General features: G+C 42.1%; 1 protein-coding gene across 1 annotated transcript; it reads right to left on the bottom strand.

The window, feature by feature from the left end:
- Positions 1-409: 409 nt before the first annotated feature.
- On the bottom strand, positions 410-17,894 carry eva1ba (eva-1 homolog Ba (C. elegans)). The gene is made up of 4 exons (XM_077576892.1): positions 17,609-17,894; positions 4,360-4,516; positions 2,810-2,892; positions 410-1,936 (listed from the first exon to the last, which is right to left on the bottom strand). Exons 3-4 carry the CDS (start codon positions 2,874-2,876, stop codon positions 1,485-1,487), a joined length of 519 nt encoding a protein of 172 aa, XP_077433018.1. The 5' UTR covers positions 2,877-2,892; positions 4,360-4,516; positions 17,609-17,894; the 3' UTR covers positions 410-1,484.
- Positions 17,895-18,874: the final 980 nt, after the last annotated feature.

Below are 18,874 nucleotides of genomic sequence, written 5' to 3'. Positions count from 1 at the left end.
ACACCAACAATTCGCATAGTAAAAAATGAATGCCGATTAAAGACTATATCTATTATAATTAAAAAAAAAAAAAAGCCAGGTCAATGAGAGCTACAACCTGATTGGTCATTACCAACGCAACGCTAGCTTGCTATTGGCTAGTGAGGGCATGTCAAGTACAACATAAACAGCCTGAACCGGTATCAAAATTAAACATTTCTGTGCAGCACGTGTGTACATAACTGTAGGATGGTGATTGTGCTACAAAATAGAAAAAACACAAGGCTTTTAATAAATCAAGTGTGCATGTGGCACCATTACACTGTCCTGTCGTCCATTTGGAAGGAAATTACTTAAATTCTCAGCAATCCCACCATATTAGGCCACTTCCTTTTAGCAGCCTTATAAAAACATTTTTCTCACACAAGGGTTAAGTTTTTTGTTGTTGGTCCCACATATTTTATTACAAAGATGTTTCCATTCAAAATAAGGCACATACAGTGCAGAGAAAATGATTAAAGATGACACTCTGCCAACATTTAAAAAAAAATAAAAAATAAAATCTATTTGCCCCAAAGGCACCATCTGCAAATGATTTTCTTAATGCTTTAATTTCCTTTTCATTTTAACCTTAATTTGACTGGATGTAACATTATCTAGCACCCAGGTTAAGTGATATGTTTGTGTTCAAACAATGTCATTTCCTTTATTGTCCTTCTGTGGCTGTTCACCAGAGACACAGAAGAACCTTCACTGCGTACATAACAGTCTCTACCTACCAGAGAAACTGTTCATACACCACTCACAAAAAAGTGAGGGATATTGAGCTTTGGGGTGAAATTGTGGCTTAAAGGAGCTGGAAAGCAATGTAAATCTCCTTTCCCGAATGCAAGGGAAATAGAATTCTCTAAGGTGTAGTGCACTTTGTCATAATTTGCATGTATGAGTTAAATTTATTACTGTGCATAACTGAAAGCCAAGTTTAATGGCTTATACTGTTTGTGTAAAGTGCTAGTGCGCATGTATGTTGCCCCGTGTGTGTGAGGTCAGTTTTGGCGAGGTTGTTTGTATTTGTTGATTAATTTACCACACTGAATACAGTTGTTTATGTAACATGGGTTCATTACTGTGCACAATTCTAGATGTATGGCGTTGATGCTTTGCTCAGTTCAACTTTATTTATAGTCTGTTGAAGTGAATTGATTGAGGCAAACAATTTAGAAAAACTGTAAGTAGTGATTTGGCGCCAACTTGTGGTTTCTATAGGGAATTGCAAAGCTCACATGGTCCAAATGGTGAACGATCACTGTAGTACACCCGAAAGCTCATTATCCGTAACATTGTTGTGTGCATTTCATGTCATTAAGCGCCATAGTTCAAGTGTCATCAGCTCCATTCATACTGCATTGTTTTGTCAATATGGATCCATTAGTCTGTTAACAAGACACTTCTTGGTATTGTAACATTGCACCACAAGCCTTTACGTCTCAGGGGCCTGGCGTCTGTTAGTAGTAATGCACTCTCCCGATGGTCCCCGTTCCCGATCCCAGGATGTCCGGCTGCCCGTTCCTCCAGATTTCCCGTATGATCCGTTCCCGCTCCTCCAGCCGCTGCGCCCTCTCCAGCTCCTCGGCCGACGTGAACACGTTCAGCGTCCCGTCCGAGTGGTTGCTGTGATTCCCCACGGGGATCTCCGTGGTGACCGTGGAGGTGGTGGCGGCGAGCAGCGGGGAGGGCGCCTCGACGTCGTCCCCGTCGTCGTCGTCTTCCTCGTCGTCGCTTTCCTGGTCCTCGTCGTCACGCGGTGCTTTTTTCTCGGGCGTGGACGAGGCGGCCCCGGTGGTGGCGCTCCGGATGCGCGACTTGCAGGAGATGCGGATGACCAGCAGGCAGAGAGTCAGAACCAGGCCGAAGCAGACGCCGAGCACAAAGTACAGGCCGAAGCTCTCTGGGTTGGCTGGGGGGAAGACGGGCAAGGGAAAATAGTTTTAAATAAACATTTAAATGGCAGTCGAATCCTCTGACAAATTGTATGACGGCGAAAAAAACTCGAAAAAACTTACAAGAAATACACGTAGCGTAGCTAATAGCTATAGTCTAACGTGAGGATTCGTTGGTGGTTAATGGAACACTGTTTATAAAACGAAAAGGCAGGATAGAGACTGATTTATTCTTAATTTAAACTTTACAAGTCATACATCGCAGCTAGAGCGACGGCACTTCCTGATCCCCTATCAGCTGACTAACACTAACCAATCAGAAGCTAGCATACTTAAGATTTGACACATTAACTTAGCTACTTGTAAAAAAAAATACCAAAATGTGTGAATGTGTAAATAATAATTATGGAAATATCAATGTACAAGTAAAAATACATTTTAGCAAATTAACTTAAATGTTTGATCCTCAGGGTGTCTTTGTCGCTGGAAGTACCCAATGCTTCAAAGTGCGTAATCTCTGCTAAAGCAATTAATTACTATCTCCTTATTTGAAAACCCGACCAAAAAGTATTTTCACAAACATCCAAGTACATTACGTGTATTTCTCGTAAGTTTCTGAGTTTTTTTTTCTCTCGCACAATTCGGAATTTGATCTGGCAGTAAATTTTAGCTTAGCTTAATGTTAGCATGTTAGCTTCACTGAAGACTCTAACTTCTTTGTTGTTGTGAATGTGAATCCTTGTTTATCTACAGTATATGTGCCCTGGCAACCAATTAAGGGGGCACCCCGCTTTCCGCCAAAGGTCAGCTGGGATAGGCTCCAGCTCACCTGAGAATAAACTCAACAGAAAATGGATGGATGAATTATTGCCTGCTAGAACGCGACTTACCCTTAATGTGTGCATAAGCAGCTATGCTGTTGCTCAGGAGATCCATTTCCTTCTTCTTCACGTCCATGGTGGCTTCTTTAAAGCTGGAACAGATAAATCAGGTAAGACATGCACATATTGAATCTGACTTTGAACGGCATGGCAGGACGAGAGTCGACGCAGAGCATTCCACGTCAAACCCACGAAACACAGCGGAGATTCGTTGCGAGCCTGCGGGTGGGCAGGATGACGCCAGCGAGGGTCAAACAAAAGCTCCACTGTGCACTTTTTGGCTTGTCGTAATGCTTCTGGCACATGGCGCACCGCCTTACCCACTTGGGCATGACACACCCTGAGAGTACAGGTTAAGGGTCAGTTTTCGTGAGAGGTCGCAGAGGACTTCCTCCTGTCTGGTGACATCAGCAGGTGGTCCCGACATACGTTGCTAAGTTTGCAACTTTTTCATTTGATCGTTTTGTATTGATGGTTTCGGAGGCTTTTTCATACAAATGTTAACGTAATTGTGACTTACATAAGAGTAGGTTGGTGATCAACTATGACTTCAACATTGCTATTCATGTATAAATTCCGGTTACGTTGCTGGCATCGAAATGGAACTCTTTCCTGATAAAAGAAGAGACTCTAATCTTTTTTTTGGTAGGTTCCATGTTTTTATTGCGATAGAACACAATATTCAGTGGGCCTTGCAAAATCAGTCAAAATCCAGTAAAACACCCGGGAGCGAAGGGGGTTGCTTCAGTGAAAATGGCTGGAAGCGAATGAGTTAAGTGCAAGGTTTAGGATTTGGAACTGTGTTGACTTCATCATCTCTATTCAATGTTGGTGCCATTTATACCATTTTCTTACACTGTCTGGTCATGTATGACCTTTGTGGTGTTTTCATTTGTTCATTTGTGCACTGGAATAGGGAATTAAGACAACAAAAAAATTCCTGGCTTTTTTCCATGTCACTGTTCCGTATAAATGGTACAGACATGAAGAAAAGGTGGGAAAACGCCAGCTTATACAGGCAGTGTGACGGAGGGCTTTGTTTTTTTCTACTTTAATCCTTCCCAGATCCCAGCTTCCTCCGCCTTAAAGCCACTTCCTAAAGTTCCACTTCCTCGGCCCGATGACATCATGATGGAAATCAGATGAAAACATGAAGCTATTGTAAATAACAGGAGGTGCCCGCAATTCTCCCAGCTCACGTTAGCACCAACTTGTGGCCGGCGGCGGAAAAACCAACACAGATGATGACGCACCGCCGCATGGCGTCCCGCTCTAACCTGCGTAAGTTGAACCACATGGCACGGGGGCCTTACATATGTAACATGGGCCGCTTTAAATTGCACTAACTGCATGTTTATGTCGACCTTAACCTCCAAATTTCACCTGCTTGTGACCTCAGCGAAAGATATCCACGGTGATGTCAATGCCAAACGTGATGTGTGACTTATTTGACACATTTTGGGGGAGGGAAACCCCGAGCATCAAATTCACACGTGTGGACCATATGTCATGTGACTGGTGAGGCACAGAAGTAAACAGGACGCAGATGAAGCACTTACCACTAAATCAAACGGGCCAAGCCGGTCTTCAGTCGCGGGTCATCGTGTTAGAAGATTCGGAGATGTGAAAAGGTTTTTCGGATCCTCCTTTTGTGCTTCGCTGCTGGGGCGAGCTTGTGATCTTTGGTCCTCAGGCTACACAGTTCGTTTGGCCGCCCTGAGACGAGAGCAAACACACACATACGCAGACACAGCTGTCAAGCCACATTAGATCCAGAGTCACTGACGCGTCTGCAGTGCAAACAACATTAGGCAGACTGCAATGTTTCGCGGTCCAGCGAGAGACCAGAGGGAGCGCTTTTGTTTCGGAGCGACTCCGCAAAAAAAAAAAAAAAGTTGTCGGTTAATGACTTTTGCTCTTCGACGTTGCGATTGTCTAATCTCTGTTCGCCGTCCTCGTGAGGGCTTTTTGAATCAATGGAAGTGCATTTTTGTTTTTTCTGGAGAGCTCAGGAAGAAAAAAAAAAACTGAAGTGCATTTTTGTGTTAAAAGTTGCAGGCAGTATAGTCTGACCTCTAAAGAAAAGATCATCAACCGCGAAACGTGAAGGGAGCTCGGTTTTGTGCTTTTTGTTTTGAATCTGTGCAGGGTACATTGTCAGAAAGCTTAAGACTCAGTCTCAGGCTCAGCCATATGGTGGGGCCGCTTTGCTCTATCCAGCACAAGGTGTTTTGGATTTGTGAAGAAACTCAAGACTATCAAGGCCAGCTGAGGTCAAATGTGCCCCCCGAACCCCCTCCCCCCGTCTAAGAAAGCTTGGTCTCACCTGCAGGTCACAGGTTCTCCAACAAGAAAAACACCTGAAAGTCACAATTAAAAACATCCAAGAATGGCCAAGAACCAAAGAAAAGACGATTCGAAAGAGCATTGATGGCTTGAGAACAAAACGTCAGACTATTTGGAAGAGCTCTAATCCAAACCCTTGAAACATCTGCGAAGGATCTGAAATTTGCAGTCCGGAGGAGGAACCCTTAAAATCCGAGACATCTAAAGCAGAAAAACCTGTAGACAGGTGGAATTCTGTGTAACCACAAAATGAAAGCAATGCCGGATCGTTGTGAGCTTGAGAATTGTCTGGAAATGGTTCTTGCAAAGTTTTTTTTGGGAAAAAAAAAATCTTTGCGGGAGAGTGCTTAAAGAGCTCTGAACGACAGATTGAAGGGTTTTCAGGTAGCAGGTTTTAGTGATCCAGGTAAGAGGAACTTAAGAACACATTTGTCTGAAGAATCGTTTGTAAATAAGGCCCACTGGAATTCCAATAATAGCTTTGCCATTCTCTTTAAAGCTAACATGGGTTTAAATTGAATTGCCATCCTCTCCTTAATGAGGTTAGAAAAGTGAAAGCACTTCCAAACAGTAAAAAGGAAGTCTACTTTCATTTCTCGCCAGTAGACTTTAACAACCTGCCACATTTGGCCCAAAGGAACTCCAAATATTGCAATGACAGGCTGTTAAACTTGGCAGCAGTAAAAACACTTAAAACTGTAATACCAATGACCTTGATTACGACCAACAGGAGCTTAATGCCGGAGCCATTTATCCACGGACTAAATTCAACCCCCCCCCCAAAAAAAAAAAAAACATTGACCATAAGATCTTGACGTGCGGGGGATGTTGATGGGTGAGCTGTGAAAAATGCTGAACTGTGACCTGTTACAACTTATTCTGCTGTGTTGGGGGGGCACAGCTGTCAGTTGAATTAGTCGAGCGCGGATGCTTTCTAGGGTGAACATTTTTTGACTGGCTGTGGATCCGATGGTCAGAATAGAACGCCTGACTCAGATATTAAAACAATTACACAAAATAAAAATGAGAGGACTTTAAAAAAAAAAATACATAAATCAAGGACGGACTTTAGAGCCAAAGTCGCTTGCTGTATTTCTGTCAGTCATGTAGATGTTCAAAGTTCAAAATAATAATAAAAAAAATAAAATAATAATAATTAAAAAAATAAAGGAGAGCAATGATGATGACATGTCAAATCGGTAAAATTACCGAATGAACAATACTGAGCTCTCCAGAGAAAAAATAATAATAATGTTTGCTGTATTTCTGTCACAGTCATGTAGACGTTCAAAGTTCAAAATAATAATAAATAAAAAAAATAAAATAAAATAATAATAATAATTATTAAAAAAATAAAGGAGAGCAATGATGATGACATGCCAAGTCGGTAAAATTACCGAATGAACAATACTGAGCTCTCCAGAGAAAGAAAAAAAAATGTTTGCTGTAGTTCTGTCACAGTCATGTAGACGTTCAAAGTTCAAAATAATAATAAAAAAAATAATAATAAAAATAAAAATAATAATAATAATCTAAAAAATAAAGGAGAGCAATGATGATGACATGTCAAGTCGGTAAAATTACCGAATGAACAATACTGAGCTCTCCAGAGAAAGAAAAAAAAAATGTTTGCTGTAGTTCTGTCACAGTCATGTAGACGTTCAAAGTTCAAAATAATAATAAAAAAATAAATAAAAATAAAAAATAAAAATAAAAATAAAAATAAAAATAAAAATAAAAATAAAAATAAAAATAAAAATAAAAATAAAAATTTAAAAAATAAAGGAGAGCAATGATGATGACATGTCAAGTCGGTAAAATTACCGAATGAACAATACTGAGCTCTCCAGAGAAAGAAAAAAAAATGAAAAAATGTAGACGTTCAAAGATAATTTTGCAATGCTTTCTAAATTTTGTCCAGAGCTTCCTTCCATGCTTTTCAGTGAAAGTTCCATCTCTAGCTCCCCATATGCAGCTAAATACCGTGCTACTAATCCAGTAAATCCACCCTCTGTTAACCAAATGGAAACGAAGAACGCGTCCGTCCTTGAGCTGAGATCATTGCTTTTGTCTCAAGGGTAATAAAATTAATGACTACAGGATTCTTCAAGGTCAAAGTTAACGGTTGCACACTTTCGCTGGAATGTCCACAACGTGAGCTCCGTCAAGACTCCAAGGCGTTAAAAGACCACAGGGGATCTGCTTCAAGCCCATCTCATTACTAATTACAACACCATGTTGTTTTGTTGTCGTTTGGTTTTTACTGCAAGGTAAATTATTAACAGAACCCGGACCTCCCTAATCTCTACTTACCGTCAAGTGTGCGTGCCAAGTTTGCCTTGCTATAACAAACTCTGGCCCGTTTACAACAATGCCGTCGTTATAAGAGCAGTAAAGCCTTTAGCTGCACACTCTATAGCCTGCATTGTTGCAGAGTGCTGAGTGCTGCAGAACTTCCAAGCAAAAAAAAAAAAGAGGCTGTGGGATGTTGGGAGGTCCCAACAGTGACCTCTTTCACGCAGAGATTCCGGAAAAATGGCTGTCATGGGCTTTCACACAGAATTCAGCAAAGGTGGTGGGATATTGTCTTTTTTTTTTTTTTTTCTGGAGAGCTCAGTATTGTTCATCAACCCGATTTGACATGTCAGCATCATTGCTCTCTTTTTTTATTTTTTTATATTGTCATAATTGGAGTGACTTGTTCATGTTACATGCACACTCTGTTATTTACCTCCAAAGGCACAAAATTGGTGTGCAGAAGCCAGGGCCAAGAGGAAGAATGTATGCTGACTGATGTTTTTATAATCACGGCACTGGGAGAAAATTCCCAGTTCAAAAACCGGAATTACATTACCATAATTGTATTAATGTTAGGCAGAATGGTACACCAAGGGGTTCGAATGTCTCCCTTAACAGTCCTAACAGCATTGGGATTTGAATCTCATGAATTTGGGAAGCGGGACTGAAACCGAAACATAAGCCAATGCCAAGTGGAAGAATGCATGCTGACTGACACTTTTAAAATGCTGGTGGTAGAATCCAGAGAAAGGACTGTTACCGTTCACGCCAATGTGAAATTGTACCATAAAAATCCTTTAGGCAGCATAGTGCGCTAGCGGTTAGCACGTCTGCCTCAAAGTTTGAATGGTTTCTTCCTATTATTCCAGAAATGTGCACTTTCATTGAAGAATATAAATTGTCTGTAGGTGAGAATGCGAGTTAGCAGCAAATGGCGACATTTACAGGCATGTTTCAAAGGGTCTAATATTTTTTTGCTTTGATAGCAGCGCTTCCCAGACGTTTAGTGTTTTCATTTGCAGACCGGAACAGAGGATAATGAGATTTTCCAATTATTCTTGGTGGTTGGTCAGTGCTCCCATGCCATTAATATCTGCTGCTATTTTTGGTCCCTGCTGGCTTATCGGTTTGTCTTTCCGAATTTCATATCCTGAGGTGAAACACTCACGCATCCTTTTCCTGTTCTCGTCAAGCGGTGTTGATGGCCTAAATAAAAGCGGTCACTTTACATTTGATCTGAGTTCAACTTGTAAGAAGACGTCGCTTGACTTGATAATATGTTGTGTTTATGCGCGAGGAAAGGCTATTTTTGTCCGGGTATTGTTTGCTATCACGGATCATCAGGATGACCGTTCCATATTTTTGCTATCATCCTAAAACAACAATGACTTTGTCATCCAGGACTTCCTTCAGCATCACGTTGAGTAAGCTTAGAATGTCTGCTGAGAGAAATGATTTATCCACGGCCTCCAAACTGTGGTTAGGCAATGAAGAAGTTGTAACTCATTTGGAATTTCTGTTGACGCTTGATGTAAGTATGCACTCGTGAAATTATATCACTGGTGTCAATGTTATTTCTTCAGTTTAACGGCACACAAAAGGCTTCACTATTTTTAGCACCTGGAATTTTCGTGGGGCCGCAACAGAGCTTTCTGCGGGTTGCTAGAAGCCGCGAAGCAGATTATAGTATGAATAGACTTTAATTAGTCAAAAGTGACGTGTCGGATTGCGGAAGCTGACATTAAAATTTACAGCATCCTGTGACTTTGCCTCTCGTTCATTAAAAAGTTCCTGCTTTGATTCTGCGGCAGCCACCGAGGAAAATTCGGGATTCGGAACAGTCTTTTAATTGCAACGTTGAACGTTTTAAAGCTTGACAAAGTCCATCAATCCATCATTTTCCATATTCAAAACCACGAGACCTCATTTTGGGTCATGGGTGTGCTGGAGCCGATCCCAGCTCACTTTGGGCAACAGACGGGGTTCACCCTAGACTGGTTGCCAGTCAATGACAGGGTGCATGTAGATCAAGCATTCACACTATCATTCACAGCTATGGATCATTTCAAGTCTTCAATCAATTAAACTAACGTGCGTGTTTCTGGACTGTGGGAAACTGCACACAGGAAGGCCAGAACCAAGATTTGAACTTAGAACCTGACGTGCTAACCACTACAGGGAGTCCTCGAGTTACGTTCCTACGCTAGAGATGTGACTCGAATTTCGACGAATTTTATTTACCGTTAAAGGCGATATTTACATCAAAATGCTTTGTACAGTAATTAAAAAAAAAAACATATTTGTGTGATCCGGAAGAGCCAGAATCAATATTTTGTGTTTCTGCACGGACCTTCATTGCTGACGGACGGCAGAGCGGAGCTAATTCAAACAAACACGGAAATGTGACGCGCCTGATGGACGTCCGTTCCTGGAGGTAACAACAACACAACTTTAATTAACTTTAAAATGACGTGATTACTGTTGTAAATTAACGTTAAAAAAAAAAAAAGGTGGTACGGACAAGGCATGGGCGCCGTTAAGTCGAAAACCACATCGGTCACGTACGACGTACTTGAGAACTCGCTGTATTATTTTAACGAAAACGAGAGAATTTGCCTGCTAGCAATGCAAAAACGCAGAGACAAGCTAACGAAATTAGCATCGATGTTGCAGTACAACTTGAACTTGAACACAAATGCTAGCAACACATGCAGATAGAATATATAGCAATATTCATCATAGTCATTTTTTTGCCAGGAATTTCTTCCACCATCTTCCTGAAGTTCAAACCCCCCAAAAATGAGGCTGAACAACGCAATCAGTCTTAAACCTGAAACTATTGCTCAAATCTAAAACCAGAGCCCAACTGATTAATAGGCCGTCCGATTCCGCATCTCTGTGAAAATATTCCGTTTCCACGAGGCAAAAGTAACTAACATCTTATGGAAGCCACAAGAAACAACCATTAGCACATCCAAGAATCTTTGGCTCTTTGTGAAGAAAGAAGCCTCCTCCAGGCCAAGACCTTCCAGGCTGTTGCATTTGGATACGAGACAGGCATGTGGTTGACCCCTCCGCCCCCAAACCAGACCCAGGTCACGGAGGACTTTCAAACAAACTTATGCTTTGATTTACTGACAGAGAGTTGACCTTTGGCTAAATATTTTGAAACAAGCGCATATATGTTCTTAAGCAGACCAACACATGGAGACAAGGAGGCGACATGGCATACACAAAAAAAAAAAAAAAAACTGTGGAATCGCTAAAGTCAAATAGTATTCACATGACGTCACCGACCCCCACCTGTCAACCCAGCAGGCCTTTCGTAGGGCAAATTTTTCATTTGTTCACTCATTCCGGATTTTCACGAACCGCTTCACAATAGCGCATACGTGTGCCGTTCACGGGTGCAAAATTGGACGAACAGAGATGTGAAATGAAACTTCTAGATAGTATTCACATGCCGTCATTTGCCCCACATTGTGTGCCGGTCCATGGAATGTCGAATGGGAACGGCAAAGAAGTTTGAGCCACTAGCCGTGGCTAGCTAGCTCTGGCTAAAAATAGATTTGTGGTCAAGATGTTCGATTTTGAGACCTCGTTAAATACCCTCCTTAAGATTTCTTATTTTTCTTTCCCAGCAGCCCAAAAGTTGAAATTGTTGTTAAAGTGTACGAAAATAAGTGATGAATCAACAATGTTGTTGTTGTTGTTGTTTTTGTTGTAACATGCTAGCGCAAGTAGCTAGCGCGTTCAGGGGAACTAGCTACAGTACTTGGTTTGAAAAGTGTACGAAAATAAGTGATGAATTAACAATGTTGTTGTTTTTGTTGTAACATGCTAGCGCTAGTAGCTAGCACGTTCAGGGGAACTAGCTACAGTACTTGGTTTGAAAAGTGTACGAAAATAAGTGATGAATTAACAATGTTGTTGTTTTTGTTGTAACATGCTAGCGCTAGTAGCTAGCACGTTCGGGGGAACTAGCTACAGTACTTGGTTTGAAAAGTGTACCAAAATAAGTGATGAAATAACAATGTTGTTGTTTTTGTTGTAACATGCTAGCGCTAGTAGCTAGCTAGTTCGGGGGAACTAGCTACAGTACTTGGTTTGAAAAGTGTACGGAAATAAGTGATGAATTAACAATGTTGTTTTTGTTGTAACATGCTAGCGCTAGTAGCTAGCGCGTTCAGGGGAACGAGCTACAGTACTTGGTTTGAAAAGTGTACGAAAATAAGTGATGAATTAACAATGTTGTTGTTTTTGTTGTAACATGCTAGCGCTAGTAGCTAGCGCGTTCAGGGGAACTAGCTACAGTACTTGGTTTGAAAAGTGTACGAAAATAAGTGATGAATTAACAATGTTGTTGTTTTTGTTGTAACATGCTAGCGCTAGTAGCTAGCGCGTTCAGGGGAACTAGCTACAGTACTTGGTTTGAAAAGTGTACGAAAATAAGTGATGAATTAACAATGTTGTTGTTTTTGTTGTAACATGCTAGCGCAAGTAGCTAGCGCGTTCAGGGGAACTAGCTACAGTACTTGGTTTGAAAAGTGTACGAAAATAAGTGATGAATTAACAATGTTGTTGTTTTTGTTGTAACATGCTAGCGCTAGTAGCTAGCACGTTCAGGGGAACTAGCTACAGTACTTGGTTTGAAAAGTGTACGAAAATAAGTGATGAATTAACAATGTTGTTGTTTTTGTTGTAACATGCTAGCGCTAGTAGCTAGCGCGTTCAGGGGAACTAGCTACAGTACTTGGTTTGAAAAGTGTACGAAAATAAGTGATGAATTAACAATGTTGTTGTTTTTGTTGTAACATGCTAGCGCTAGTAGCTAGCGCGTTCGGGTGAACTAGCTACAGTACTTGGTTTGAAAAGTGTATGAAAATAAGTGATGAAATAACAATGTTGTTGTTTTTGTTGTAACATGCTAGCGCTAGTAGCTAGCGCGTTCGGGTGAACTAGCTACAGTACTTGGTTTGAAAAGTGTATGAAAATAAGTGATGAAATAACAATGTTGTTGTTTTTGTTGTAACATGCTAGCGCTAGTAGCTAGCTAGTTCGGGGGAACTAGCTACAGTGCTTGGTTTAAAAATAACCCATGATTCTTCACCTCAAATTCACAATTGATAAATGCACATAGCAACCAATAAAATCTGACAGTACATTAGACGCATGACTGTCCGTGTTTTGAGAACCATCCTACGTTTTCAAGTCATCCGGTGCGGGCAGTATCGAAAAATGTTTGTAATCCAATGAGGTAAATCTTCCGCATACGTGTTGCTTACGCAAGAAACGTTAGAGGAAGCTGGGGGTGACATTCGTCAATAACAAAATAACATTTGTTGTAAACTCAATAGAAGCAAAGCTGACTTCACTGGAAAGTTGCCCCACCGTAAGGGGCGGGCTCGCGATCCCGAGGTTGTTGACTTTGCAATCCAACCACCGTGGGAAGCGGGTACCTTTGCCAACTGACTTTGGGGGAAATAGGCAGACTATACCCTAAACTGATCGCCGGTCAATCACAGGGCACAGATAGAGATATACAACCATTCACACTGTTACTGAGTAGAACATGAACCCAAAATGATAAAAAATAAGATTTTAATTGAAAACATTGCCAATAAAAGTTTTCCGACGGCGACAGTTGACATGGGAAGAAGTCTTCCCATGTCCGAACAAACGAACCTTAGAGGTTTAACAGTGTACCGGCTGTCCTGGTTTGATGCCGGTAATAAATTGCTCAGATATACTTTCCAACGGTCACATCTGGCTTTGCTCCAATAACTCTGTACAATGAGTACAGTATTTGTCATATGTTTCTATTCATAAGTCAAGCTCTGTTTCTGTTCCCGGCTACAAAGTCCAAAAGTTGGCGTGAAAGCAAATCACAACTTGTGCTAAATTCCCGATGAGTGGGTGTGAATTTAAAGCCTGCATGTTTGCTCAGCTCTCAGACTTTTGACATGATCCACTCCAATCCTTTACATTTGGTATTCAATCTAAACAGAACACGTTGTGGTTTAGGAACGCATTATTTGACATGCACTCGACGAGCAACACTTTTGCATTCAAGGGCAAAAACAAATAAACATCGATTTGGAGACTTTCAATAAAACGCAGTCTTGTAAATCAAGACGCCAGCGTGACGCCGGCTTGTTTCAGAGTCCCGAATCAATCCCCCGCGTATCCTCGTGTGGTGGGGGGGAGGGAGGTCGGGGTTTTATAACCACAGGGCTGCGCTTGTCCTGCGGAGAGCGTGTTCTGCGAGCCCTGGCAGGTAATGGGAGGGTAATGGAGATATGCGATGGCGCTGGGGGTTAGGGCAAGTGCTTAATAGCCGCCAGATGTGCTCCTGATGCGAAGCAGGGCCGCATTGCTTTCATATGTAAATCACAAAGGGGCCGTTTTACTACACGTCCGCACGTGCAAAAAACGGCCGCAAACTCGATTTCTCAAGCAAACAGACTAACCAAGCACACCCTGGATTGTTTCTACCAAGCGGGGAAAAATGTAAACGCAGTTCATTTTTTAAATTTACTATGCACAATGTGATTCATCAAATTTGAGACGAATTGAGGTGGCTTATTTTGCATCTTTGAATACTATGACCGTGGTTACTGTGGCAAGGACCGTGAGCAGGAAAAATGAGTGGCCACAGCGAGAACAATTCTTTTCTGCTTGTGTTAACATTTTTTAAATGCCACAAATAAAAATGATCACGATATATAGTCTATACAGCAATGCAATTTTGTGAGCTTGGATCCAAGGCTGGCTTGGAGTCAAATCACAAGAAGGAGTCATGCCATGCCATATAACTGATGGAAAAACGAATGTACATCTAATTACCATGAACTTGGGAAGGGTTCAATCGAACCAAACATGTTTTTTATGTGATTGCTGGCTTCCCAAGAATCATAGGAACAGGCCGTCTTCCACTAACACTTCCAATACCATCACTTCAAACTTCATTTTATGTAATTGAATGAAATCTAGTGCCTACTATCGAGGATGGAGTCGCATCTTCACCCCGATGCTACTTACGCCAAAGTCCTCACATGGTTTTTGACATTCCTGATTCCTCTCCACGTTGCTGAAATCAACGCAGGCTTCAGATCATCAACACATAATCTCATCCGTTACATCGATCTTGGACGGCGGCCGGCGGCGCAACACGCTGCATCAATTACACGCCCGCCGCCGCCGCCTATTAGCCTGTGACACGCAACACGTGTTTGCCTTTTTCCGTGATTGGGTCTCGAGGCGTTGCCGTCTCCTTGAGGGTTCGTCCACAAGATTCTGAGGATGACATGTTTTCTACAAAAGGATGCCTTGTGAGCAGAAGGGAATTAGTAATGCCTTTCATACTGCTGTAAAAAAAAAAACATAATTTTCCACATTTTGTTCCTGTGTTGCTGTTCTGGAGGAGCAATTTTCTCTCTTTGGCGGTAGTATCAGAACCATTTTTAAAGGCTATTCTGCTGTGCCAGGAATGGAGGTGTTTTATGTCCTGGCAATGACATCTTCCATTTTGTGTTGATTGCAAGGTTTTTCCCGATTATCTGATGCGGTGTTGTGGTATGAAAGCATAAATATTTCTGGCAATATGACTGGATTCTATGTCCAGGTAGATATTTGTTGGATCTTCCGTTATAGCTTCGATGAGTCCATTTTTTTTGCAGCAGCTCTGTGTGAAAGAGGATAATTGGCACTTTAGTCCCTTTCACACTGTTTGATGTTCTGTGAGAAAGGCACTGACATGGAATAGGGTGTTAAAATCAACTTGGAAATGTCAAGACTTCTTAGGTAGCATCAAAAGTGTAAACAATGGTGGCTGTTTAAAAGGGAATAGATTGAGACTAGTCGATGTTATCTAAATAAGGGATGCCTGGTCTCTGCGTGAAACGACACACAGTTACGGCAATTTGCTGCCTTTGCTGGGTTCTGCCTGGTCTCTGCGTGAAACCACACACAGTTACGGCAATTTGCTGCCTTTGCCGGGTTCTGCCTGGTCTCTGCGTGAAACCACACACAGTTACGGCAATTTGCTGCCTTTGCCGGGTTCTGCCTGGTCTCTGCGTGAAACCACACACAGTTACGGCAATTTGCTGCCTTTGCCGGGTTCTGCCTGGTCTCTGCGTGAAACCACACACAGTTACGGCAATTTGCTGCCTTTGCCGGGTTCTGCCTGGTCTCTGCGCGAAACCACACACAGTTACGGCAATTTGCTGCCTTTGCCGGGTTCTGCCTGGTCTCTGCGCGAAACCACACACAGTTACGGCAATTTGCTGCCTTTGCCGGGTTCTGCCTGGTCTCTGCGCGAAACCACACACTGTTACGACAATTTGCTGCCTTTGCTGGGTTCAGTGTAAAAGGGCAAGATGGATAACTGCCAACTCAACTGTTACAGTGCCGACGCAGCAAACAAACCACAAGCCAACTTTAATTCTCCACTGCCGTCTCTGTACCTTTCACACAGGATAAAGCTGGAGAAAAGACTTTCAGGGGCGCTGTTAAATGGGCTCCATATTGTCACAGCAGGGACACATTAAGACGCTCGTCAAAGCAGCAATCAAGAATGTCAAGCAACGTCATTTAACACGGGGAAACGCTGAGGGCACAAAATCATGTTGGTGAACCTAAGAATGAAATGCAAGACAAACATTTCCACCAGTACCGTCTAGAAGACGTAAAAAGAAATGATAAATATTTTTTATGAGAGCTAGATTTTGCAAAGGGAGTCTCCAAAGATTCCATTGCTCGATAATTAAAAAAACAAAACATCACTATCCTGTCACTTTTAATTGCAACCGATACCTCCCAACTTACAACTTCCCAGACTGGCACCGTGGGAGTCGAAACAAGCATCCCCAATCAGTGCATGACCCTTGGGCTAAAAAAAAAGAGCAGCGCTAACAAGCATCCTCGGGACAGATGAAGACAAGACTGATGAATGGGTCGGCGGGGATTTGGATTGATTGATGTAAGGGGGGTGGGGGGGGGGGTTTGCTGCGGGATCTGAATACCTTAGGGAGGTCGCACAAGAGTCAACTGTTGCCAAGCAGCCTCGGAGGGGGTCAACTAAACACGCATTAACGCTCGTCCTATGCTATCAGCGTTATCTGATTGACTGGAGGAGCTCGAGCGTACTCAATTAAAAGGGGACCCCCTGAGAGCTTGATCTAGTGCTGGTGTTCATTTGACGCTCATATGTACAGTAGACCATTTATATAGACACACACACATACAATATATATATATTTTTTTTTTTTAAATAAATAAATAAATAAAATAAAAAAGAGAGAGAGCAATGATGATATGTCAAATCGGTAAAATTACCGAATGAACAAAAAAGGGGAAAAAAAGAAGAAGAAAAAAAAGACCATTTATATAAATGGATTTATTTATTTTTTGCTGACCATTCTTGCTGCTGTATTTTAGTCATGTATGGTTCATTCCCAACGGCGTACATACACATGAGGAATTTTTGCACATTGACTCTTTATTTTGATTCAAAACAATGCTGCTAAGTGCTAACTATGCTCGCATCTACAGTATTTCTATTGCAGTTGCCACAAAACTGCAGCTAGTCACGCTCAAGATATTTTTGCATTTTTATTTTTTAAATTTCACCAATACAAGACAAATAAAAGCTTATTCTACTACATTTCGGCGGTACCAAAAACAAGGGTCCGAATAATGGATAGACACTTTGACAAAAAAAAAAAAAAATGCAGTGTACCTCCTCTACCGCATCTGACTCAATTTTGGCTTTGGCGCGACGAGGTGTCAGCTTTTTTGTTTGCATTCCAACTGACAAGTCATCATTCACCGCAACGAGCTTCGCCAACACAACGGCGTGCAGCTGCACAGGAAAAAGCCGAACCCGGGCTCAAAACATAAACGCTGCCTCAGCTCTCCCCTCCCACAGCGCGCGTGGTCACAACATAAACTTTAGCAGTGACCAGACCGCGGTCAGGTCGGCCCTGCGCACTCAGCAGAAACAAATGAAAGTGAAACGGGAGGATTGTATAGAAAAAAACTAATCAAACACTTTTTTGTTAGTCATCAAAACAAACTGGGAAGACATTTCAAAACTACTATTATTTTACTCTACTATTATTAATCACTCAGTGAGCAGTTGCATGAGGGTGGAATAGTACTCACCAGTGTGTGGAGATAAATCATGTCCCGGTCAAACGCTCCAGAGAGCTCCAGGAACGCTGCACAAACTCATCATTTCCTCCGCAAAAACGTTGTGGAAAACGTCACAAACAAGCAGCCTTGACTTGTTTTCCCGGCTCGCTTTGCCGCTGTGGTTCAAGTACTAAAAAAAGTGTGTTTGTGTAGTCTGGGAAGAGGTGGTAACTTCCTCTCCAAGTTGGAGGCTGACTAACAAGAGCTCTCTCTCTCCTCCTCTCCTGGCTCCAGTGGCACTCAGAGCAGGAAAAAGCTGTCATGGGGGGGGGGGGGGGGGGGGTCGTATGTAGGAACAGCCTAAAATGGTCAAGCAAATCAGAGAGGGGGGTTACGTGTGTGTATGTGTCTATTGTTCGATGGAGGTATCAACTACAGCTGTGGTCCCCAACCTTTTTTTCCACCACGGACCGGTTCATACATGTCCACAACTTTGGCGGCGGACCGGCAACCCAGTGGTTGCTTGGCTGTTCGTCGGCTGATTAATAAAAGGCTACGACAACAAACGCAAGTCCACTACCATAACAAGGGTAACAAAACGCGACTGAGATAATTAGCATCTTGACATGTGTCAAGAGTCCGTCGTAAGCAGAAGAGAATCTGGTCACTTTTCAAAATAAAATATTTTTAAGCCTCGGCTAATCAATTAACCGGAAGTACAGTAAGTTTTTTTTTTATTCTTTCAACTGTGCGGCCCGAACTACTGAACTACAGGATATTTGCTGTGTTTTAGCAACAAAGAAACAAGCACAGGCTTGTAATGATTAACACATATTGAGTGACCAAACAGGAGCGGTGCTGACTTGTAGATGGTCCAATGATTGAATAGTTGCTGCACGGTTAGAACATCTGGGAATCGGAAGCAGAAATGTAAGCCATAGCGAGATGGAAGAGTGCATTCTGACTGATGATTTTTTTTAAGCCAGGTGGAGGGACATAGTCCAAGTCTTTAGACTCCTGGTGGTCTTGCTTAAGACTACATTCACACTTTGTTCCTGGCTGGGGCCGAAATTCAGTACAGGAATTTGAGGCGCGACCAATCTTCGGAACTTTCATCTGTATTCAAGTCTTAAAGTTACATTTTCTCACAGTCCGTTTTCAGCCCACGGTTAACCTGGTACACGGTTTAGTTAACTACAGCTAACTAAGTTTCTCATCTGCACCGTGAACTGGAAAAAAGGGATGTAACGATACCAAAACATCACGATAAGATAATTATCACGATATTGTGAGGAG

This window comes from Vanacampus margaritifer, chromosome 9 (assembly GCF_051991255.1).
Source record: "Vanacampus margaritifer isolate UIUO_Vmar chromosome 9, RoL_Vmar_1.0, whole genome shotgun sequence".
In the NCBI taxonomy this organism is placed as follows: Eukaryota; Metazoa; Chordata; class Actinopteri; order Syngnathiformes; family Syngnathidae; genus Vanacampus; species Vanacampus margaritifer.
The sequence above is the reverse complement of the archived record's forward strand: the minus strand, read 5'-3'. Positions and strand labels throughout refer to the sequence as shown.

Bases quoted from the DNA above. Each gene is read 5' to 3' on its own strand.
- eva1ba (XM_077576892.1), bottom strand. From the start codon at position 2,876: ATGGACGTGAAGAAGAAGGAAATGGATCTCCTGAGCAACAGCATAGCT. The intron at 1,937-2,809 runs GTAAGTCGCGTT...TCTTCCCCCCAG, and splicing joins TGCTTATGCACACATTAAGG to CCAACCCAGAGAGCTTCGGC.